The sequence below is a fragment of the Monodelphis domestica genome, chromosome 7, assembly GCF_027887165.1.
Source record: "Monodelphis domestica isolate mMonDom1 chromosome 7, mMonDom1.pri, whole genome shotgun sequence".
Lineage (NCBI taxonomy): Eukaryota > Metazoa > Chordata > Mammalia > Didelphimorphia > Didelphidae > Monodelphis > Monodelphis domestica.
The window spans coordinates 130,116,793-130,143,536 of NC_077233.1; the positions used below are offsets into that span (position 1 = coordinate 130,116,793).

General features: G+C 36.7%; 1 protein-coding gene across 13 annotated transcripts in view; it reads left to right on the forward strand.

Moving 5' to 3' along the window:
• The window catches only part of RFX3 (regulatory factor X3), a 349,544-nt gene extending 327,676 nt beyond the window's left edge, over positions 1–21,868 (forward strand). For all 13 annotated transcript variants that reach the window (XM_007499524.2, XM_056805460.1, XM_056805461.1 and 10 more), the window contains 3 exons: positions 4,126–4,279; positions 19,922–19,964; positions 21,324–21,868. In XM_007499524.2, the coding sequence (XP_007499586.1) occupies positions 4,126–4,279; positions 19,922–19,964; positions 21,324–21,562 (436 nt within the window). In that variant the 3' untranslated portion in view covers positions 21,563–21,868. The remainder of the gene's footprint in view (positions 1–4,125; positions 4,280–19,921; positions 19,965–21,323) is intronic.
• The last annotated feature ends 4,876 nt before the right edge of the window (positions 21,869–26,744 follow it).

Sequence of the window (26,744 nt, forward strand, 5' to 3'; positions counted from 1 at the left end):
GAGTTGGAGATAATTGGCTTGTTATTATTAGATACGATTATTGTTATTATTTTCATTTCAAAAAGACTTGAAGGCCATTGAAAAAGAAAGGTTGATTCAGGCAGATGCATGCCTCCTGCTGGTGGACAGTGTCAGTGACTTAAGAGTTTTTTGAATCAGACCGGTCTTTCTGTTTCATAAGGACATCTATTGTAATAATCAGTTATATTCACAGAGTATCAGAAAAGGAAAACTGCATGGGAGAAATTTTCTCTAATGTTGTTTGAAACTTCTCTTTTAACCATCAATTTCACTGACCTCAATATTCTAAAGCTATGGAGGAAGGAGGAAGATTCTTTCTATCCTTAATATCTAGCATACATAAAACAATAAGTACTTCTTGGGTAGGTTTGGAAGAGGCTTTCCCATGGTCACACAGCTAGCAAATCAAGGAACTGGGATTTTTGAGCTAGATCTTTTCATTACAAATTTGAGGAAATTTGCCACTACACCAAACTGCCCCCCACATAACTGTCCATACCACTTGTTTTCTCATCCATACCTCAATCTCCACTGATTATCTAGCCTTTGCTTGAAAAATTCCAATATGGTGGAAGTCATATTGGAGCCCATTCCACTTTTGACTAGTATTAGTTGTTGGATCAGAACACCTCAACATCACCTCTTTGGAACTTTCACCCCTTTGTTCCTAGTTTTTCCCTTCAGTCTCTTAAATATTTAATACTTAAAGATAGATCTCCTGTCCCCCCAAATTAAATTAGTTGCTCCTTTTCCTTGGCATGAGTGGAGCAGTGTCTCTGTCATGTGTTTCCTGGGCTATTTATTTAGGCCCTGGAACAAGGCATCATTCTAAGCAAGAACAAGACAACAGCATAGTCATCCAGATCTTTCAAAAGCAGGGACCACATTTTGGCTTCTCTTTGTATCTTCATCAGCATTTAGAAGAACCTTTAAACATAGTAGACACTTTAATTAAGCTTATTAAATTGAATTGCTTTGAACCTTTCTGATAATCATGACTTAGGAAGCAGCCAAGAAGCTGATTTATCCATGACTAGCTTCCCCTTCGGGATCCCTTACAGTTTACCACCTACCCCCCCCCCCCCCAAATCCACTATTATTTCTTTGAATACAAGCACTGAAGGGGACAAAGGTAACCTTTCCTTACCTCCATATGTGAGAGGGGTGTGGCTTCTCTCTGATGGGATTCAAAGAAAGGAACTAAGTCCATCCTGTTCATTCATATGTGCATTCCAATTTAGGTATTATGAGCAAAAAAAGATAAATACATAAAGATATTTCTAATCCTTTATAAAATAATTAACAATTACATTTCCCTTCTAAAAGGGAGCCAAGTACACAGTAACTTAGCAACATGAAATTGAATGGAGTCAATATTGCAACATATCTTATACAAGACAAAAGCAGACAATAGGCTTCCAATTAAACTGCTAATTGTGTCATTTAATACTTGACACTAAGGGCAGACACACACCAGGAAGAGAATAACATAATACACAACACTAATAACACCTTGCCTCAGCTGATTTTCTATTTGGACCTTTTCTCTAAATATTTGATAGTAATGCCATGGCAGGCTTGAGAATTATTTTAAAATTAAACCTTCAGAGAGATGTTGTGCTTGACAATCAGATCATTTTTTCACTTATCTACAAAGTTCAGTACTGAATACTTCCCATTTATGCAAGTAATATTAATTCTTCTTGAAAATATTTTAATTGACAAAGGACCTAATAAAGAGATTTCAGATTTCTGTAACAGCAGAAGAAAACTAATTGATAGCATCTGCAATTGTATTAAATAGTTTCCCCTACAGTCATTTACATGATTACAGCATTGTCAGCTATTAGAGGAGAAACACTGTTCTAAAATCTGGACTCAGTAATATGTACGTGAAAGAACTGATTCTGAAATTTGTGGTTTTTATTTTGCAGAAAGCTCTGTTAACAGTTAAATATCCTAGGGAATGTGTTTGATGTGCCTAAGGAACCGCTAATAGCATCTTAATGAAGTCTGGCATCGAAATGCTGTATGACAACATTAAACAACCCATTTTATAGTTTTTTATGGTTTTTTTTTTTGATGAGGAGTTACTCAAAACTAAACTTTCACTACATACACATCCAGTCAGTCAATCAATATGCTTTTATTAAGCACTTACTGTGTACCGTGCTAAGAGCTGGAGATATAAAAAAAATGAAAAAACACAGCTCTTGCCTTCAAGGAATTAAGACAATAATGGGAAAGACCACATGTAAATAACTAGGTACATACATGAGACAGATAGATAGATGGATAGATAGATAGATAGATAGATAGATAGATAGATAGATAGATAGATAGATAAGAGTTCAGAGAGAAGGGAAGAAATAGGGTCAGGCCTGCCCCTTAAGAAAATAACCTCAGCAGCTGAGTTAAGGATAGATAGAGTGGGAACAGACTTGAAACAGATGGAAAAACCAGGAGACTATTGCAGTTGTCCAGGTGTGAGGTGATGAGGACCTGTACCAAGAAGGTGGCAGTGAGAATGTAATGAAGAGGCTGTAAAGGTATAAAGCTGAAGAGTTGATGGCAGATTGTATATGGAGGGAAGCGGGGGGTATAAAAGAGTAAGAAATAAAGTTTGTCAGTGAGGTTGCAAGCCTGGATGATTGGGAGGATGATGGAGCTCCTGATCCTCAATAGGAAAGTTAGGAAGGGTGGAGGGTTTGGTAGTAAAGCTAATGAGTTCTGTTGTCTACATGTTGAGTTTCAGATGTTTATAGGATATTCAGATTGTAAATAGCTTTCTCAAGGAATTTGAGTAAGAAGAGTAAGAGAGCTGAGACAATGTCTAGTAGGGATGGTTGGATCAAGTGAGATTGATTTGAGGGGGGTTAAAGATAAGGAAAGATAAGTGGATATGTTTATAGACGGTAAGAAAGGATCTGGGAGATAGGGAGAGATTAAAAGTTAGAGAGAGGATGGGCATGATATGGGAGGAACATTCTGAAAAAAAGACAATAAAGGATAAGATCCATCATGTGTAGAAGGATTTACTTTAGCAAGGAAAAGGGTCACTTCTTCCTGTGCTATAGAGATAAAGGAGTAGATAGAGAAGTAAGATGTCTGAATGATGTGAAATGGGAAAGGAGGCAAAAACAATCCTTCTGTATTATGAGGGTATTTTTTTAAAGTAACTTTGTATCTTTAATCCAAAAATAATGGATTGAAAGTCCAAAGTCCCATTTTTTTTTTCAATTTCAGATCTGCTACCTAAAGGCTGTGTATGTCCTTGGTAAATCACTTCCATTTTCTAGGCCTTAATTTTCTCCTTTGTAGATAGAATAAAGAAATTGAAGTAGTTGATCCCAAAAGGTCTTTCCAGCTCTCAACCCTATGATCTTACAACTGCCAGCTCTTTTCTATGTCCAATAGATTTAACTTTTAAAAATGCTAATTTTTTATCCAGAAAGATATACATAGGGGCAAATATGTTTCTGTTTTTCTCTTTTCCCGAAAATAATGTACTTTAATTCTGACAAGTTGTGAAAATATACTATGTTACCTAGTTTGAGTAAGGTAGAAAAAAACTAACATCCTTGCAGATTATGGTTTTAATTATTTGAATAGCTATGATTATTGGATCTAAAATTAGAAGGGACTTTAGACTCTTTTTAGTCCAAGTCCATCATTTTACAGCCAAAGAAACTGAGACTGAGAAGTTAAGGAATTTACCCAACATCACAGTGGCAATAAGTAGCAGATCCACAACTCAAACCCAAGTCTTCTGACTTCAAAATCAGTTCTCTTTCTTCACTCTACAGTGCCTTTCATATCATTATCAGTTCCCAGAATATTTAGAGAGTGACATAGTGAACTGTAGCACAATTCTTTATTTTCTCTGCAATATGACCCAGTAAGCATTGAACCACTAAGGCCACATTAGCACCCTACTATCTGAGCCAACCATACTCTTTAGTAACCAAAGTCATTCCTTTTCACCTCAAAGGCCACCAATCACAGAATCTGTCTAAGTTTCTGCCATAAATGGGTCATACCAGTTGACTGTCACTTTGGCTGCCTGTAACATTGGTTGCCTGTGTATCTTTTCTCTTGGAACAGTTCAATGGTTATTCGGGATCTCACCTTGCGCAGTGCTGCTAGCTTTGGCTCATTCCACCTGATCCGTCTGCTCTACGATGAGTATATGTTTTACTTAGTAGAACATCGTGTTGCTCAGGCAACGGGAGAGACACCTATAGCAGTCATGGGCGAGGTAAGAGAGACCAGAAGAGTTCTACCCTGTTATTCATTTGGATATTCAATTTCAACAATTATCAACGGAAAATGTTGTGGGGTGGGTAGCAGGGTGGGATGGAACTAAGAAGGACTTATGACTCAGAAAAGAAAATAATCGCTAAAGTTAAAAAGGTAAAACAAATATAATCTACCTTTTTCAATGTCAAAGAGCTAAAAATGTGTTCATCATGCTCAGTACAAAACAAAATAATTAAGAATTCCTTTCATCAAAATAATCTGCATGACAGTGAAAATATGTTCTTCAACATTTCCAAGCAAACATTTTAGATAATAAAAACATGAATCATTTAGAATAATCAAGAAGAAACAACTAAATGGTAGCTAATATACTTTACTTGGATTACTAACTTCCAGAGTTCTACTAAGCAAAGAATACATGTTTGTGGTACATATTTGACTCCTGCCATTAAGTAGGAAAAGATGGAAAATGAAAATTAGTGAATTTTTCTTATTTTTAATGACATTAATTTATGTTTTTGAAGCACTTATCTCAATGATTGCCCCAAATACTACAATCCACATAAAATAAAGATCACATTGATATAGTGCTTCAAGATATTGCCTTTACGTTGTTTTTTTTCTCTACAAAATTTTGTACTTTGGGGCTTTTCTCCAAAGGTAAATATATCCAAGAGAAGACAAATTTGCTTGCATGTGACTGGGCAAGAAATACTGTAGTTGTTCAGTTTTAGGGGTCAGCCATATCATCTTTGAAATTCTCTTAGTTTTTACCTTTCCCACCTGCCTGTTTTCAGTTATTTTTTCCCCATTACCTAGTATCAAGGTGCCAGTAGTTATCTAAATATAAGGTAAGTATTTTGAAATTTCTGGTGCCAGGATAACCTACATCTTCTAAAATCAGCATGCCCTTTTGCGTGCTTGACATATTGATCAACCACATCAAATCCTCCTGGGACTCTTTAAAAGGATGAGCAGGATGTAATGATAACAGGGCTTCTCATTAGTGCTATGTGAATAAGCCTGATGAGAGATCCTTATACCTTTGCCTTATACCTCAAAGGGACATAGAAAGTGGGCATGAGTAGCTTATGTAATATGAAGAGTTAGTAGCTTCCAAGGATATTTGTGCAGGCAGCATTAGGTGGTAAAAACCAAATAGAGCCACAATTTCAACATTGACTATTGCATTGTTTTATCTATGTGTGCCAATACATTCCGTAATATATTGGCAGAGACATAAGCAGAAACTGAGAATTTGAGAAAATTCAGCATAAAATGCCTCTTGATTTTAAAGTTCTTGCTACAGAACTGACCAGCTTGCAAGAAAGGCTGCTAAGCTAAACAGTCACAATTAAGGCTAATTTGATACCCTGGGTCTCCTCACAGAAAACTGATGCCTCACACTACTTCTGACTCCTGGGTCACTTTTCTCACTCCAAATTGGCTATCCAGTAAGGGGGGTGGGGGGAGAGAGAAAATATAAGTGAGCCACTGCTTCCTGGTTTCCCCATACCTTTCCACCAGGCCTCCTTGAAAAACATATATGGAAAAAAAAATGTCTTCTCACTCCCTGCTAGTCTTAGGTCATTTGAATTCCTAGGGTACTAGCAAAAGTATCTTAGTGGCCTCAAAAGTATAGCTCAAACAGCAGTTGGTCCTGCCTTAGGAACAAAGCACATTCAGGTCTTCTAGTTCAGATGGCCATTATTGTCATGGTGGTAGTTTATTCCCATACTCCTTTGGGCTATTTGTAGTATGTATGTCATACCCCTTTTACCATTATATGGCTTTTTCAGTGCTATCTGCTCCACTTCTTCGAGAAATAGCTCTCAGCTCAGTCTTTGCCATTCCTGTCTCCTGAGAATGGAGTTTCATTGGAGATGGGTGGTATTTTAAGGGTTTTCTTTTGGAAAGTTTGCCTCTTAGTGTATTCCAGTAGAATGTATACCTGGACCATGAGGTGGTTCTGGAATATTATCTTGTTGGAGCTCTGATTCTGTTGATGTTGGTACCTCTACTAGGTACCAGTCACCATTCATTCATGCCTTCACATTTTGTCCAATGTTTAAACTATGTATTTTCATAAGTTTCATAGAGAACATCCACCATGCACTAGATTCCTTCCTTTCATTGACTTAATTCCTCGACACTACCAGCATAGCACTTAGTTTATCCAGATGACATCTATCCCTCTCCCTTAATAGTGGGCCCACCATTTGGGTGATCTTTAAGTCCATTGTTGATAATATGTTGCAGCTTACCTAAACTAATGATGATCCTTTATAAAATTAATTGTAATTGGTGTTATGTCTGGTATAAATTTACCCTTTCATATGATTACTCTTTACAATGTATTCCAACCATCCCTCAAATATGACATTGCATCTTCTGTCTCTGTTCATTTTTCCAAGCTATTCCCCTTTCCTGGAAGGGACTTCCTCCTCATATTTGCCTTTTCAGAATAGTATCCATCAATATTTAGGACATATTAAGACTTATCCAACAGGGTCTTCCCAGATTCCTGATTATTAATGTTTTCTCCCTTCTTATTTACCTTGTATCATCTGTATGTTTTTTATATCTCCTCACCATAATGGATGTTCCTTGAGGACAGGAATTATTTTATTATTATTTTTGTACTTCTCCATCCCAGGCATAACATAGTATCTTCCACATTATAATTGTCATGGAATAAATCCATATTTTATGACTTCCATGAAAACTGTGGTTTTTATCTGACTGATTTCTGTTTCCTCATATGTATACTTTCATTTATCACCCATTTTTTCTTTAAGTAAAGCTGCTACTCAGATATGTTGTGAAAACATCTTTTGTCATGGTTCATCCATTATCTTCTAAATTCAGCTTAGCAATCCATTCACTTTTGAGTGGCAGGCAGCCCAAGGTGTTAATTTTAATCTCTAAAACTCTCTACTTTATTTGGTTATATCAATAACTTCTCTTGCCACCTTTTAGTCAGAATGAGGGCTCCTACTAAGACTAAGCTCTTCAGACACTGAAAGTCAGAATGTTTTCTGTGGGAAGACGAGATTCTCTTCAATTCTTTCTGTCTGGTTTCTCTAAACCATAGTTCCTACTTTTCACTAGATTGGCATTTTGCATAGAAATTTATAGACAATCCCTTTTCTACTTTGATTCTACTCTATGATATTTTACTGTTTTATCACATGGAAATAGTCAAACAAGATCTCTCCTGAAAATATGTTTATATTATAATCTAAATGAAAATATTTGCTCAACTGCCTGGCCAGTCTCATTTTGACAGATATAGTTGTTCTAAAAAGGAGACGTAAAAAGAATTGTTGACATTCTTTAAAACTTTGACTTTTTAAAAAAAGCTTTAAGTGATAAATTATTTTTGTCTTGAGTAACATTTTTTAAAAACTCAAAAGATAATTTTCATCAACCTTTAAGTGAAGGGATTTTTCTATGTTTAAGCAAACTCTATCTTCTCAATAATAGCTAGGCTGTCTATCTAGATATAGCTTTGCTAGGACAAATGCATATGTGTGTGTCCCTTTTGTACAAAACAATTATCACACAAACATGCCTATCTCTATAGTGGCAAAAGAGACCATAATATTGTGAAACTCCTAATTAGAAATAGCTTTATAAGCCCAAGAAAAATATTCTTCTAGATGACCACCTGCCACATTTATACAACTTATTAAAATATCAGAGAAATTCCATTTGTTTGAATTTTTAGTCATAAAGAGAGAAGTAGATGAGTAAGAATTTGTTTACGGCTGGATTTTATATAAATTTTTATTTTGCTTTAAATTTTGTACAGATGCCTAGTGGCCTTCTGGCAATGGTGAAAATTTTAAAAGTTGGGATAAAATGTAAAAAACAGGTTGCATCTGTCCACACACCTGTTAAATAAGTCATGAGACACACTGTTTAACTGTGTGATGACATATATACCAGCCGCTCACCATCCTTTAAAACTGAACCAAAAGATAGTTTCTATTGAGTGATGCATAGATTTCATATTTCTCATGAAGAGAGCTTGAATACTTCAAACAAAGCAACCTTTTGCAGAATGCAAAGCATTTATTCCAACAGCTTTTGCATATAAAAAGGTAGAAAACTCACCTTTAAACAAGATGTTGAAAACTCTAGGGAAACTGATAAAAATGCATCCCTATAATTTTTGAACTATTAAAAAAAAGAACAAAGATAGTAAATTCCCATTATCTGGAACTGTGGTGTTCTGGATAATTGAGTGTCATGGGTAAGTCGCCATGTATATATAGCACATATGCATTACCAATTTTTAAAATAGCACATATGAAACCTACTTAATGCTGAACTATACTAAACACAATCTAATCTTTTTTTAATGACTCAGAAGTCACTTCCTGGTTTTGCAAGACCTCAGGGTTATAATTATGAACATCAGCTGTTATTATACAGCAGTAATCACATAGGAGGTGTGAAAGATTGGGCTTAATCTATACTGACTTGATAATATGCCTTGAAAAAAAATTTTTTTTAAATAAATCCCTGATAACTGTGTTTAGCTGTCAATTTTCCCTTTATTTAATAAGAGCATAAAAATTACCACTAGTTGAACTTTCTGCGCTTTTAGACTATAAATATAAGTTTATTGTCATATAAAAAATTTTTGACTTTAATTATACATACACAATTCAGAAAAGTATTATTGAAATACCATGAAGGTATTTAAGAATACTATTTTTGAAGACATGGTTACCTTGGAAAAATATGCCTTGGAAGCCCTTTATATTTGTATCTACTAATCTTAAGCACTGAAGCTATATGTAGATATCATGGCATTGTGGATAAAGTACAGTTGCTACTTTCCATTTAAAGAACTAGATTGACTCGAGAGACCTGGGTTCTAGTCTCACTCTTCCCACTAACAAGCTTACTCAAGTCACTTAATCTCTCGGGACTTTGGTTTCTCATCTGTAAAAGAAAAAGACTGTAGTAGATGATGCAAGATTCTCTAGTTCTGAACTTATATATTCACTGTTGAAACCTTGAGTATCAGTGTAAAAATCATTACAGAAGTTACAGAATTCTATGGGCAAATAGAATCTCATCTATGAAGAAAACTTTCAGTTCAGTAACATTAAATGATCTGTGATCAGTCCACAAAATTTTGCCATTTATTTTAGAACCAGAATAAAATAAAATAAAACCAGTGCATTTTTAGTGCAGCCATTTTGAAAGAGACCAAAACCCATGGAAGCTAAAAAATGTGATAAAAATGATCACAAAGAAATAGGATTTTTAAATGAAAGTCCATAGAACAACAAAAAAGATTCATTTAGTTGAATTAGGTTCAAGAAGGTTGGATTTTTCAAGGAAAATCAGATCTGAAGAAAGCCAGTTCAATGGCTATTAGTCCATTGTAGTCAAGGACCATACTGAGAATTGGATATGGAATGATTTACTTATTTTAGCACATAATGAATGTTCCATAATTACCTGCTGCATTGAATTAAATGGATGAATTGATAGGAATGAATTATGACTAATTATATACAATTCAGATTACTGTCTGAATAATTCCCCATCTTTCTCAAAACTCCACCCTAACCATGTTTCCAAAGGAAACTCTCCTATGCTCTTAATATAACAAGGAAACTATGAGAGGCCTTTGCCAGAAGTGAGAGTATCAGTAGATGGTATCCTCACCACACTGAACATCTTTGAAGATTAGCTCTATAAATAGTTTGTTTTAGGGCTCCAGCTCTATGATCATGTGACTCCTCTGCATCCCCCTAGAGCATAGTGAGTATTTGTGGATTGAACTACCCCATAATTCTATTCCAAAATGACTTTTTGCAGGCTGCTGAACTGCCTCCCCCTCTAACTGTTCCATTTGGCCATTATGTGCAAACTAATTTGAAACTGGAAGCGTATTTGAGTATTTGCCTAAGCAAAACACTTTGGAAAGTAACTCTACTACCATATAGCAAAAGGTTCACACCCTTTACCAGCTCCACAGCCATCCATAGATCAAAGTCAATAGAAATTATTTTTCTATTCTGTTTCTATTCTATTTTCGATTAGTATGTTGCTTTTGCATTTGTATCTGCATCTGCATCTGTCTCCCCCTGTCTAGTAGAAGAGGTACAGTTAGACCCTGCTTTGAGAAACACAACAAATACAGACTTTTCATAGCTGAACAAGCACTTACAGCTCATGCCGTTTCACTCCCTTATTTTACAGGTAAGGAAATAGACCCAGAAGGTCAAGTGACTTAGCTGTAGCCACACAGCTGCTCTGCAGCAGAAAAGACACTAGAAATCACGTCTCCGAAAACTAAATCAGAATCCAGGGTACGAAGCAAATCAGCAAAGCCTGTCTCTTTGGGATGGGGCGTGTTACATGAATAGTTCTCACTTTATGAGTTTTATTCCTGAAACTTGGTCTTGTGGATTTTTTTCTATTCCTCAATGCCTTTTATCCTATTCTTCCCTCCCCTTGTATTTCAGAGAAGGGCCTGTGCAGTCATGTCCGGGTCACATGCCATGTCCCTGTAGTGCCTCAGCACTAGGGGCTTGTTAGCTTCCTTCGCCAGCCTCTCAACACTTCTGGCTCTGTGCCGCAGCCTCCTCTCAAAGGGATGGAGAAACTTTGGCCTGAAGGTGTGCTAGTCAACAGAGGTCCTAATTGGTATTAAACCTCCAGTTGCCCATCAGTTAGGTGGCTGGGCATTAACCGTGTCTGTCCGTAGAGAATAGGTACCTGTAGGGAAGAAAGGGGCCCCTCCAGATGGGATCTACCTGTCAGAAGCAGGCAGGAAAATCAGTAGTATATATAGTGGAGAGAACACTGGATTCTAACTCTTAGCACAGTGCTGAGCAGAGAGTAACTATTTAATAAATGCTTGTTAATTAATTATTTGATCGGCTCTTGAGACAGGTTTCCGAGTTTGATTCCTGACTTTGGCTATTTGTAAAAAATCACCCTCCTTGAATCATAGTTACTTTCTCAATAAAATGATGGTGTTGGATTAGATGGTGTGGATGGTCCTTTCTGGCTAGTAAGCCCTGTGGGTCTGTGTTCTCAAAAAGTGGTGGAGTTAAAGAGAAGAAAAACTAAAGTTTATGTCATTCACATTATTTAAGGGAGTTAAAAGAGTTGATGAATGCCAAGTTCCAAGACAAACTTCCAGCCCCCCTTCTCCCAAAAAAGCCCACCATCTGATTTTCTGCCTAATAGAGGGAGGAAGGGGCTCTTCTAGGCCCTCCAAGTGCTTTCTGGTTAACTGGATTTGCCTAATGAGGGGACTCAGTTTGGGAGCAATGCCTTAGGTCTTAGACTAAGGAGTGACAGCTCCACCTAGTGCCTGTTTTACTATGTAGGCACACATTACCCTGGAGGGTACACTTTAGTCATGGAGGGTTTTGCCACCTGTGGCCAATGGCGGAAAACATGGTGTGCTTGGTTAGTTGGTGGTCTTAAAAGATATCCTTTCTGATTTTACTTCTGCTGCCACCAAGCCACTGACAAACATCTTAATTCATGCTGAATGATATTGAGCAAAGAAAGTCTAAGCTGGCAGGAAGGAATTCATGTTTGTTGTCTTGATGGAAGTTTTCTACTACAGTACCATGATTTAAAAAATGAAGTGATAGTCACAAGTAAGTGCTAACACAAGCAAGGAGGCAGGGCAGTTGGCACAGGAGGGCAAAAAGATGGTTGCTGCAGGTTGCCCTAAAGAGGCAACCAACTGCTCTCTCCATCTCAATTCTGCCTTTACAGGAGAGCCCCAGCACTTTGGGCTGGCATTTCTAACCTGGCTTTGATATTCTTTCTAGATATAATAGCTGATTGTGTTGGAAAGGAAGAGGGAGTTAGAGCCAAGTGAGAGCTCATTGTGGAAGACTAATACAACTCTAGGGAGTTAGATTATCTAGCTGTCTTTCCCATCACAAAAGATTTTCACCATTTAAAACCCCACCCAAAATAGGAATAACATTGTTATTGTCTGCTTCCTTGATCATTAAGAGTAGAGCTGATTTTGTGATACTTTGTCTAAATGTGTGACATAAGAAACTTCAAATACTGAGTTTTATTACCAAAGCTGGGATGTTTTTCTTTAGTTAGATTTTTGTTGAAAATATGAAAAAGGTTCTGTAAAAATCATAGTCAGAAAGTTATGAGTTTCCTCTTCAATTTATTAAGCACCTTCAGCACACAGAACTTAATGTTTAGAAAAGATATTGCCTGTACCCTAAAGTAGCCTTTAGTCTGATAATAAAGGTTGATGGCACAAACAGATGGTTACAAAATGTATTTAGGGGAGGGAAACATCCAGACCTCTGATTTCACTGGTCTAGGGAACTCCTAGTGTGGAAATTCCTTCCAATGATGCAAATCAGCATATTTTCTGCAAGTTAGAGTCTTAAAGAGTTGCTTAAGTCCCTGAGAAGCAGCTTTTACCCATGGTCACACAACTATTATGGTCTGAGATAGCATTCTTGATTCCAAAATTGAACCTCCATCCACTATACTATGCTATCTCTAATTACATAATTGAGAGGGATCAATGCATTATGAAAGTACAATACAGAATAGTCTGTGGAGTCAGAGGGAAGGCAGAAATGAGAATTTCATGGAAAACCAGAATGATATCAATAGGAGAAAGGAAATAAGTGTGTGTGTATAATATATATAACATATATAAGCCCCTACTTTTCATCCATTTTTTGATACATTAAAAAGTGCTGATCTTAATCTTTTGATATATACATATATATAGGACCTTTCTTTTCTCTTTTACCTCATTTCCAGTGGTGGAGTTATTGAGTCAAATGATATGTGAAGTTTAAGTAATGTTTCTGACATAATTCCAAATCATTTTCCAAAATGAATAAATATATAGCTGCACCAACAGAATATTAGTTTCTGTCTTTCCAAAGCCCTTAACTTGTCCATTTGTATTTTTTATCTTCTCTGTGAATTTGATTTGAAATGTTGTGAAACCTGTGGTATGTTATTTTAATTTCTATTTTTCTTATTAAAGATAGAGATGGCAATAGAGATTGACTTGCAATTTCTCTGATGGAGCCAGCACCTTTTCTGCAACCTAGAGAGCTAACTAGGTCACTGAGAAGTTAAACAACTTGCCTGGGGTAGCACAGCCAATATATGACAGATCTGAGACCTGAAGTCAGGTCTCCCTGGCTCCAAGACCAGCTCCCTATTCACTGTGCCAAATCACCTCTCTGTCATTAGTAATTTAGACCATCTTTTCATGACTCCAATAATTTAACTGATAAACCCAATGGCTTTTTCTCAGTCTTCATTCTCCTTCACCTCTGTTGAGTTTTTGATCCTATAAACCATCCCTTCCTCCTGTATACTCTCTTTTCCTGGCTTCCATGACACTGCTCTCTCAATCTTCCTCCTACCTGTTTTTCTGAGACATCTTTACTGAATTATCATCACTCTCACTCCTCCTTAGCAGGAAATGTCTCGTGCTACTCCTTTCTGAAATGATCTGAACTAATTTCAATAGGGTTAAATATTATCTCTATATAGATGACTGCCAAATCTATAAATCCAATCCCAGTCTCCTGATTTCCATTTTCACATCATCAGCTGACTACCATACATCTCCTATATGTCTCATAGATATATCAAACCTTTTATATCCAGAACCCATAATTCCCCAGCTCCCCCCTTAAATCCAGCTCTCCTCTAAACGTCCTTGTATGCATTAAGGTTACCACCATCCTCCCACATACCTGGGTCCATAAACTTAGACTCTTCCTGACTATTCCCTCTCCCATCCCCACCACCCCCTTAGACTAAGTTGCCACATCATATTGGTCTATATCTACAATCTCCCTCATCCATCCCTTTCATGTTTATTCTCTAAGCAATTAACAAAATGAAGCCAAGTTCAGGCATCCATCACCTTTCACCAGGACTGACATAGTCTTCTAATTAGTCTCCCTAATTTCAGCTTCCTTCTTCTCCCATCTATCCCCCCCACTCACTGCCAGGAGCCTTCCCAAGGCCCAAACCTGACTGTGTCACTCACCTTCTCAAAGATCTCCAGTGACTCCCTTTTAACTCCAGCATAAAATACTGACTCTTTAGCCTGAAATATAAGGCCTTCCCAGCCTCATTTCCTATTTCTGTCCTTCTATACTCACAGGTTCATATACTTCTTCATACACTCATAACTACCAGCCAAATTGTACTACGGATTGCTCCCCTAATTCATCATTCTTCCTCTTGTCTCTGTCCATTCATGTAGGCTGGCCCTCCTGTTTGGAATGCACTCCCTCCTCAGCTCTGCCATTCAAAATCCTTTTCTCCCTTTGAGTCTCAGTTCTTTTCAGATTCCTCTCTGATGGAGCCTTTCCTGGACTCTACAGATACTGGTACACTCTCTGTCCTCAAACTATCATGTACTATACTTACTTGTGGATATTCTGTATCCAACCCTCCCCCTGTCATCCTCACACCCCATTTCTTTAAGGATGAGAACAGTTCATTTTTTGTTGGTGTCTTGCACATAGTAGGTGTTTAATAAATGGTTAAACTGACTTGAATATAAATTAAATAATAAAATATGAAATTAGGTCCACTTGTTTTTTTTAGATGACAGCAATATGAAAATGTTAATTAAAGATAACCTAACAAATTAAATAAAGGCACATGAAGGATTTAATGACATTGTATTGGAAAGTGCAGGGAGGAGGAGGAGGAGGAGGAATAGCCTGTAGACAGTTTGGGTTTATTTTTTTGTTGTTTTTTTTTTAAACATTCAGACAAATAAATCACAGAATTACAAGGAATCCAACAGTATTCTTTGGGCTATAGCCAAAGTGGTAATCAGAGGCAAACTAATTCAGTGCTTTGCAAAACACAAACAACCAAAAAAGAATGGAGAAAATAAGTCAATTAGAAAAGAAAACGGAAACATTAGAGAAGGAACATAAACATAAATTAGATCTTAACCAGACATTCATAGCTAGACTTGAATTAAATCTTTAACAAGCTAGAATGAAAGGAATATATAATAAAGAACTTGTGGAAAGGGTGGGGGTAGAATGACTAGAAGAATACTGAAGTATATAGAAATTAATAGCTAAAATTAAAATATAAAGAGCACTCTGTCACATCCAAAGGCTAGAAATTAATTCAGAGAACTCTGTAGGCACCTTTATTTTTTAAAGTTTTTTTTTTTCCTTTGAAAGTGATAAGCTTAAAGTTATAGATTCTCAGAGGGTTCTTAACATTAAAGATCTAGCCTAGCCCATTTATTTTACAAATGAGGAAATTGAATATCAGAGAAGCTAAGTGACTTACCCAAAGCCACACAGCTTCTATGTGGCAAAATAATGGTGATAATTCAAGACTTCTAACTCCAGTACTTCTTCCACAATGCCACACTGATAGCTCAGAAAGGATGAACACTAAAGGAAGCTGACTTAAATATGTGTATGCATATAAGTATACATATGTGTGTATATACATAGATATGTACACACCTGTCTGTATATACAAATATATGCATGCGTGCATATATTTATATATGTGTGTGTATGTACCCATGCATATATTCATGTATACAACAGCAAAACAACAGGGGAAACATAGTGGAGCCAGGATGCCTAGATTCCAATCCTAGCTCTGACAGTGACCAGGTGTGAGACCCTGGATAGATGTCATTTAATTTCTCTGAGCCTAAGGTACCTTCTATTTAAAATGAGGACTATATTTACACTAGCCAGGTGACTCAAAGAGGTTAAATGATTTGACCGTGGTCAGATACTAAGAAAGTATCTGAGTTAGGATTTGAACACAGATCTCTCTTGCTTCCAAGTCTAACTATCCTTCCACTACACCATGCTCCCTCTCCATAGATGTGGTAAGCAAGTGTACAGTAAATATAAACAAACATTCCTACCTACTTAATGCCATTCTAACATATTCATAGATATTTAAACCAGTGAACTAGTATTAGTAGTAATAGCAATTATAATATTAGATATCATCTCATTATATAATGAAATCATTTAATTTGGGACAATCTGGAAAAATGAAATAAATATCTGTAAGAGAGGTTTACCATAATATTTATGAAAATATTATTGGCCAGATTTCTTTTGAAGTATTGGTATCCATCTGAAATATTTAGTCTCTTTCACACCTCCCATTCCCAACCTCAAAAACTTCTAAATTACTGACTACATATAATTGTGATGTATCTTAATTTACATTAATCTAGTTGTGTGTCTGTGCCTTTAAAAAATGATCAGTTTACTATACATTCTTTTTAATTATACCTCTTGCTCTCACTTCCATTGAATGGAAAAGATGTGTGTTTCTGAAGATTTCCCAGAGGAAACTGTGATAACATTCTTCATATATATCAAATTTAAATCATAAATTCTGTAGTAGTCAGTGTGATGCCCTCCATCTAGCTCCTTCATGGGGATTTAAAACTGATGTTGAATCCTCTCAACCATCATCATCTTCTTTTTGAAGAATACATTCTTTTTTTTTCCAATGTTGACTCCTATTGAGTTTGTGTCTCAAATAATTTTGATATAAACGATTTTCTAGTTCTACCTCCCCCATCTTGTATGTAAGCAGGTAATTGTCGGAGCCTAGGGATAAAACTTGAAATTCTCATTATAACATTTCACCTTATTAGGTTTCCCATCCTAATGTCGTTATCATTTTGGATCCTGATTTTGTCATGGAAGAGTGGTTTCATGACCCATGAAACTATTAAATTCTATCTTACTATAACTAGCCCATCTCTAGCCTTGTCAGGATCTTTTTGAATCCTGACTCTGCCATCTAACTTATTACCTATGTCTCCCAGTTCTATGTTCTCTGTCAGTCTATTAAGCATGCCATTAGTACCTTCACACAAAGCACTGAGAAAATGTTCTAAGGAGAATAAAGCAAGTCATATATGGATTCAGCTTTTTGTAGCAATGTTGTATGCTTAAAGGGACATAGTCTACCTCAGAAAGGAATGAGTTCCCCCATCACTGGAGTTCAGAGGATCATAGACAGAGCTGGAAGAGACTTTAGAGACATCAGCTAATTGGCCCCCTTATTTTCCAAGGGAGGAATCTAAAGCCTAGAAAGGTAAAGTGACTCATCTGAGGTCACACAGGTGGTCTAGAACAGGTAGAACGGATTTCCTCTGAAATCCATTCCAGTTGAAGTGCCCATCAAGAATATCCTTATGATAAAAGAAACACATCAATGCCAAGTAGCCCTCCCTGCTTTATAATTTTTCTGCCCATAATCCTCAAAAGACTAAATATGTAGCAGAAACTGGCACTACAGCCCAACAGCCACTCCTATTCATCTCTTCTCTGCTCATGGTTAGAGAAATTAGACCTCTATCTAATGCAGGCTTCCCAGAAATGCTATTCTGTGTGAGTTGGTTCATGATCACAATAAGTGACCCCAGTGAACAGGAACAACTTGGAGTACAATTCAGCATTTCTGACTATTTAGTTAACCAGTTGTAGCTCTGGAGTAATATGGCTAATTTTTTAAAACATATATACCAGAAGTCACATAGGTGAATGAGCGCTGTCACATCTCTTCCTGCTGTCACAGCTTCAGACCTCTGTGGCACTCCATCTTAGCACTGTTGAGAGAACCTGAAATGCATTCTTTCAGATATGCCCAGTGGCAAATTTGCATCCCCTCAGGATTCATTTCCATCTAACCAGTCTTTCTTAAGCTTTTTCTGTGTGCCAAGGCACCGTTTTAAGGATTGAGAGGCAAAAACTAAAGGGCCCCCTTAAGTACTTACATTTTGTTGAATGTATATGATATCTACACAAGAAAATACAAAATAGTTTCAGGAACAAGAGAGTGCTAATAAGTGCAGGAGGATTAATAAAAGCCTCATTATAGGTAGGTTCTGAACTGTGCTCTGAAGGAAGTTGGGGATTCTGTTAATTAGAGGTAAGGAAGGTGTGCATTCCAGACATTGGGACCTACCTGGGGAAGGGCATAGAAATGGAAGGTGGATAGTCACGAATGGGTAACAGCTAAGACCAGAGTTGACTTGATTTATGGAAGCAGTTAAAAATGAGTCTTAAGAACTGAGTCTTGTGGCTTCAATAGGTGATCAAGTAAGATTTTGCCATGTGAGGGTGAAGAAACCAACCACAAATTAATAAAAATTGATTATCTTGTGCCATTTATAGATTGCCCTGAAGGCAATTTCGAGAGTTCCAAAAATGTCTTGAATAATCCTTACTCAAATGTATGGACTCTCAAGTTAGTTACAGTTAGTGAGTAAATGAGCGAGTTAGGTTCATGTCCAAAATTAATTGGAACATATAAACCCTAGGTGTTGTTTAGAAATGAGCCTTATTATTTCATAGTACACCCTGGCAGAGAGAGACACATCAAATCATGTACATTTTTAAAGTTGAAACCTCCACATTTTCAGGAGATCTGGATTTTTGGTAATGGCAAATGAATGTTCAGATTTTAAAATCTCTTAGGACTGAAAACATGAAAGCTTTTAAGTCAAAGGTTTTCTTTCTGTGATCCTTCTGTCGTGTCAGGTTCTTAGTCAGTTGTTCACTTAGTAGTCTTCATTCCCAGACTTCCAAGTGTGTTTCCTCACTTAAGAATAATTGTTAAGGATATGACCCCAAACGTGTCATTTTCCACTTGTGTTTCCCCAATACCATAGGCCAGTGCTTTACAAGTAGTAGGCATTTAGTCAATATGTCTGGCTGAAAAAGAGAAATAATTATATGGTTATCTCCTTAATATTTTCCCCATTGCTTCAAACCCTTGTATTATACTTCCACTGGTGATGTAAAAGCATTTTTTAAAATGTATTCCTTTATGTAAATCTTAGTAATAAGTTATCATAGTAAAAAAGAGATCCAAATTAACACCTTCCTTAGCTTTTAAACCAGAGATACTTAACCTTTTTTTATGCATCTTGGACCCCTTGAGCAATCTGGTAAACCCTAGGAACCACTTTTCCAAGTAATGTTTTTTTAAATAAATAAGATGCATAAGAATAATATAAGAGAAGGTACAGGTTAGTGAAAATAAAAATCTAATTTGTTCCCATCCAAGTTCACAGACTCCTGAAACATATCTACCCCAGATTAAGAATCTTTACTATTCTAACCATGTTAATTCCTTAACAGGCTTTTCATTTTTATAAAAAAGAAGACTTTAAAAACTAATGTTCCACTGTATTGGCTTTCTTTAATGCAGAGAGACTTTTGAGTAGTTAATTTTCCAGTGATTAATTAAAGTATAGTGTTAGAAGGTTGCTTGCTTATTTTGAGCCTGGAATATCTTACGTGGTCCAATCTTTTCCAGAATTTATTAGAACATCCATCTTAATCTGAATAATTTGATTTAATGGATCCTCATCTCTTCATGATTTTTTAAAGTGTAAAATAGGCCAACAAAAACAGACTAGAAAAATTTATCATTTACCTCGTTATAAAAAGGTTAAATCATCCAAATGGAGATTTAGTTGTAAATTCAGTAAATTCAGCTTTAACAACTTTGACATTTTTTCAAAGATGACATAAAGTATATCTTTTATTTCTTATTCTGTTTTGTACTGACTATTATATAAATGCCTATTGTTTTGCAGTTTGGTGATTTAAATGCTGTATCCCCTGGAAATATGGATAAAGGTAAATATTTTAAAATATTATACAAATATTTTCTTGGCTGAGATATTCTTCTAAAGTAGAAAAAATGTGGAACTTGTCTATACTACCTTGTTTTTTAGAAAATTAAACTACAGAAGGTTTAGGCTTTTCTCCTTTAAAGGAATCTTGGATTCACTGAATTTTAGAGCTTTAAGGGAGCTTAGAGATCCCTGTTGCCCAACCACTTGATTTTACAGTTGAAGAAACTGAGACCTGGGAAGGTTATGTGATTTCCCATTCAAAGTCCAGCTCTCCTTACCCTATATAATATGCTACCTTTTCTTAGATATAATGTCTTTGAACTTTACATTATTCACTTTTGTCCTCATAATTATACACACACATTCACAACACACATGCAACATGAACACAAAAATTAAGCCCATAATTTTATTTAAAACTCTCAATGAGGAAAGTCCCAATAACAATTTAGAGAATTTTCTAAGAATAGAGTGTAGAAATGCAGTGCGTTTTTCAATGCTATCCCTCTAATGGAGCCAAAATATTAATGAACAAGAACACTTCATCTCTAATGGGCTACTACCCTGAGTTACCTGTAGTACAGTTTCTTCCCCAAACTGAGGCCAAGACTCATCACCCCAGTTTAATGTACCCTAGAGATGGCCATAAATGTAGATACTAGAGCAATTACCCATCAATTTATGGCCATCTCTAGGGTACGGTGAACTGAGGTGATGAGTCTTAGCCTCAGTTCGGGTGAGAGAGTTCTGTATTACAAATAACCTCGGGAGACCTCCCACAAGAGACAAAGTGGCTTCTGCAAATGGTGTTTATAAAATATAAAAAATATAAAAGTATAATAAAATATAAAAGAAAAAAAGAAACTCTTGGATTAGTTTTTATTCCCTGAACTGGCCTCTGCCTCACTCCATCGCTGTCCCATTCCAGCATACCCCCCCATCCCCAAGGTAGGATGCAGAGGACGGACTCTCCCGTAGTCACCATACACCCCAAATGTAGCTCCTCTGTGGTATCTTCTCCCCTTCGAGGATATCCTGGATGTTTATTTTAACACGATTCCTCCTGTCCTTTAGGAAAGAGCAAGCAGGTTGTTACACACAGAAAAGGGTTATTAAATTGTGTTCTCTATGATGTTTTAAATGGTCACTGTAGGATCCACTTAGCAGCAATGGAGGTAAATCCAGCTGGAGAAACCCGACTGATTTGGTTCCTCCGAGTGGGGTGTGAGGAAATCCTTTTCTCCTTGCTGCCCTTTCACTGTCTCTGTTGACTGGGGCCCCTTAGCTTATGATCCAAAGACAGAAAGGCTTCTTTTTAGTCTTTTTTGGCTCCTGTCTTCATGCTTGTTTGTTTGTACAGACGAAGGCAGTGAAGTTGAAAGCGAAATAGATGAAGAACTGGATGATTCTGCAGAGCCTCAAGCCAAAAGGGAGAAAACAGAGCTGAACCAGGCATTTCAGGTGGGCTGCCTACAGCCAGTCCTCGAGAGTGGGGTACAGCAGAACCTTCTGAATCCCATTCACAACGAGCACATTGTCACAAGTACTCAGACTATCAGACAGTGCAGCGCCACTGGAAACACCTATACTGCAGTCTAACAAATATTAAAGCTTATTTTTCCAGATTCTATTTAACCCTGGTGATGTTGGGCTTACGTTGACAAAAGAATAAGCCTGAAGGTCGACTGTTGTCAAATTCTATCTGTGCTGAACATTACCTTTTTTCGGAGTTGTGAAATGGAATGGGTGTATGTATTTTTGCCAGGTCTGTTTAATTTTTTTGTAAACAAATCATTTGCCTCTCAATATGAAGAGTTTTCTTAGTTTCAGGTGTCAAGAAGGATTTTTGCAAAGCTTAATGTCAATGTTTTTGTCTTCTTATAATTAAAAAGTAATTTACATTTTTTCATAGTTTAAAAAATATGTTAATGTTAATTGTTAGTCATGGTGTATGATTTCATATGTAAGTTTTTTAATTAGGTGCACTTCTGTGAAATATCAAAAGAAACAAATTCCTTTGATTTACACTGGAGGCATATACTCATTTGACAGCAGATGCATCACTGAAAGGTGCTTTTCATTGGACAGAACCATAAGACACTATTTTGATACTATTTCTGAGTGTGGAGGGAGAATACAGAGTGTTTTTATTATAATGCTAGAGGGTTGGGAAGGTCACCTATTATTCTCTGAGGAAAAAAATTGAGCTGTGCATTTAGCAGCACAGAATAAAGGACAGAATTGCCAGATATTATGCTGATGTGTACGTAACATGTATACATAATTATCAAACCACGTTAACAATGCAAGTTTCCGTTAAACATCGAGTTTTAGATATTATTTGCGTACCAATCCCTCTGTTTGAATACTACTGAGTCTGTATTTGGGGCCACTGCACACAGATGCTTTCTGCTGTTAAGTGGAGCTGTTGTAGTTAGATACTGAAACTGAAAAAAGTGATGACTTTTTTTTTTAATTATTTTAAGTGTACATGCTACTTATGCTGAGCTGGACATACAGGAAACCATTCCATCTGGATGACTTTCTTCTGTTCCAGGTCTTTTTTTTTCCTAATAGTAGTTCAATGTGCTGCTATTCTAAAAAGATAATTTATAGAATGCAAGGAATGTAGCAACCTGCGTCATTATTTCCTTCAAAAAAAAAAAGATATTTCCTGGTTCCTAAAGTAAGTGGATTTAAATTTTAAGAAGAAAACTAAGGCAGTGTAACTGGCACACCTCACTTTTACTTATTCCCAACTCGGTAGGATTGGAGTAGGTGGCTAGATGGACCATTGCCATTTAAGAATGTACATCAGGGATCATTGTACCTCGGCTATTACATGGTGCCTTAAAAACAGAACTGAAGCTAAGGTTTAGTACTTTTTGTTAATATGAATAACTCTGAAATCCATTTAATAAGGTGTGCCTGTCATTTTCCAATTCCCCGAAGTAAGGGCAGGTTACATATTCTTCAAAAGAAATTTAGGGTGGGAAGGGGGTTGGAGAAAGGGAGGGTTGAATTCCTCTCTCCAAGTGGTGGTAAACCTAGTTTTTCTTGTTTAGAACTGAATTTCACTTTCTTACAAATCAGATTTGCTTAGGGTTGTGGGGTAGCAGGCTAGTTTTAATACCAACTTGTGTCATTCAAAGTAGGGTTCCCTTACCTCCAAGCAACATGACATATTTTCTAAGCCCTCCTTGTCTCATTTTAATTTTAGAAAGTAAACAAAATGAGCAGGTACTTAACTGCAGTGCATCTTTTAAATGTGTGTGTGTGTGTTTGTGTGTCTATGTGTATGCTTGTGTTTGCGCGCACACATGCGGGCGCTCATGTGTGAGCACAATGGGGTGTCCATCTGCCACCAGTTTGGAAGGTGAGCCTATCCCCAATATTATCAATGTGAAGCAGCGTCCGTGTGTTCAATGGTCCATCCTTTTTATTCGTTTGTTTTAAATGTGGGCACACCCATTTACTTAAGTAGTGAAAAATGAATAAGCAAAAAAAAAAAACAAAACAAAACAAGCCAAAAATGAGGGAAAGCACAAGAATTTGCAGATTCCTAATAAGGCCTATATACAATTAGAGGGTTGAACTTACCCAGTTTGTCTGGGGGGGTGGGGAGGAGCCAATCTGTCATGTTTACTATACCAAATGACTTAACTACACAAGCAATGAATGGTGTATTTATTGCTTCATTTTCTTAGGCGCATCGAAAAACCAATATCAACTAAATTTTCCTAATGAAATTTCAAACATTATAAGTGTAAAAAGTTAAAAATTGATTCATATATTATGCTATACAAATCAGGCATATTTTTGGAGTCTTCACTAGGACCATAGCTTTTTTTTTAATCTTAATAGCATTTAAATGATCATCCTTTTAGTCCCTTCTAAATGTCAACATGTTTTTGCACCCCTCACCAAAAAACTTAAGCTAAGCTTCAATAAACATTTATCCACTTCATTGTGCATTATGAAATGTTTACAAATAAAATAAAGTGAAATTAAAATTAAAATGGCAAAAAAAACACTTCATTTTCAACATCGACAGTTTTTGTTTTTGTTTGTGACTTGTTTGTTTTCTTTTAATACTGATGTTCTGTACTAGACCAAATGTAGTTATGAATTTCTTGCTATGTGTTAACAAACTTTAAATGCATTTTTTGGTCATTTTGTCCCTTTTCATTTTAATGGTGAATTTGTTTGTACCATTAGAGGCCTCTGGTTGCAACATGCAAATTTAGATGGAGATGAGAGGTAGAGTCTTTGGAACCCTCCATTATTCACCTCTTCCCCCCCATTGTTCACTGTTTTTCTAAAGAAGAACATGGTAGAGCCTAGCAAAGTGAAGTCATTTTCCAACTTAATCCAATTAATTGCTTTCTGATCCACAATGTGAACAAGATTAAAAGGTTGAGTGCCAGAAATCTTTATAGTGAAGAATGTGTATGCACATACACCAGCATTTCCCTTTGTGCCCTCCTCAATGGTATGGACACCACAATGGGCTTAGATTCCTTCCATAGAACCCCCAGGTCCAATCTGACTTAGGTATTCACTTGAAAGCTAAATTACAACGATTCACATGTCCAAAGAATTTGGAGCATCATTCGAAAGTCTTATTCCAGTTTCTTATCACTTGTTGCTTCTGGTATTTTTCTAACATACTTTGGACCCTAAATCTCCGTCAATGATCTTCTATTAATACGTGGAGAAACAACTTCTTTACGTTTTACCTGGGGTTCTAATCCAGCATTAACAATCAATAATCTATAGATTTATAAGATTCTTATAATTTTATAATCTATAATGACATTACATAGTATAATCCAAAAGGACCTTTCAAGTTATGTGAATATGGAGATAATGAGGAAACACTTCTTACTTTTTTCAGAGAGCAACCAATGGGTAGAATCCACTCATCTGGGGGATTATTAAAAGACATTTCTAGCCCTCAAGATTGACTATCATTTTATTTGAGTTTGAAAAAAAAAATATATATATATATATACACACCCCCAAAGCTTAGGATCCAAGAAAACAGTGAGCACTGGGAGGGCAGGGGATCACGGCGAGGGGGGAGGGGGGTCCAATTGGCAAATTGTTTCTCCCTGTCACACACAGGGCTCCATTCTCAAGTTTTCTGTGGGCACCGTGTGTCGTCATCAAAGCTGACTCTGGAGTTGCTCGATGGAGCGTATTCCCCTTTCCATCCGTTGTCCTTTTTCTGCTTCCTCTCATACTGTACCACACCGTTCATGTCCCTTTTGCTAGATGTTGAACTTTTAAGAAAACGGTTTTAACGCGGCATGTGTGAAGTGAGTCGTGTGCAGCATGCCCGCCTTGGAGTCATAAACGAGTGAAAACAAACCTGTTCTAGTCTAGTGCTGTGAGCATCCTTCAGGAATGTATATGGTCTGTAGATGGTAACCACGAATGCTTTCCCCCACGCCCAGCGGGCGCATTTCCTTTCTCTTCGGATGATGTATTTAAAGTATCTGAAATGCTATGCTCTTGATAATTTGAGTGAGAAAAACAAAAAAAAAACAAAAACGAAAAAAAAAATGATGTGTGTCGGTCCCTGTGACGTGTGGTCCTCACCATGTGGACACAAGTGAAAGGGGTTGGCAGTTCTCTTTCATGAGCAATCTGATGAAATAAATGGTCACAACCACCAAGTTGACCTTTGTGATATCAACCCCTCCCCCTCAAAAAAAAAAAGAAAGAAAGAAAGACCAACTAAGACATTCTGGAATTGTTTTCCTATTTTGGGTGATTACCAGTTGTAAAACGTAGACAAAGTGAATTCCAGAAAGTGGAAAAAAAAAGTTTTAATTTGGCATAGGCAGTCATCTTTTCTGAAAATTGGGCCTTGTCTCTACAGAATAGGACAACCTCTGTGTATACAGTTAGAACAAGTCAATGAGTGGGATCTGAGTGTTTCTGCTAGTTTGGTGATTTGAAGAAAACTGGGATAGGAGCATAACTCAATGCTTAGTTCTAGTGTTAGGAAAATCCACTTGATGTAATTACTACCTTGTATTAACCCTTTGAGCATTGTAAGATATACAATGGGGACAAAAGCCTTTCGGATCATTTATTTAGACGAGTCTGGTAAAGATATTCTATTCTATCCAAATGTCTAATTACTACTGTTTTTAAAGAGAGAGAAAAAAATTCCAGACTAAATACTTGCATTTTCTATACATTTTATAATTTTCTGGAAGAGGGCTCAAGATACTTATTCCCAAATAGTCACTGCCATCCAAGTTATGTGTGCTGTTTACAACAAACTAGAACTTTCACTTTTTCATACCATGTAAATATCTAGGAAAGGGGGACGAATCTGTGGGCCTGTACACCTATGTCATAGCTGAAAACTACACATGGAAGGTACTTAGATTGCCTTGAAAAGGTAGGCTACAAAAAAAGAGACGAATTTGAATTTTGGGACTTATTTTTTAAAGTTTCCTTTACTGAGAACTGCAATGTACAAGTCTTTGTGAAGCCTTAGGAATGGAAGAAGAGTTTTAGTTGCTAAAGGAGAGAGAACGATTGCCAGGCAGTTAGGCGGGTCACCGCTACATCTTTCACAGAATAAACGTTCGGGAATGCATCCATAACGGATATAATTTTATTTATGCTATGATTCTTTTGTATTTTGTCATAAAGATCACATGTAGATAGAATGGAGAGTAACGGTACTTGATTTATAGGCTCATCTGTCAAGGGACGCTATGCTATGTATACTGCTTCTGGCATCTGCCGATGTCAGTCT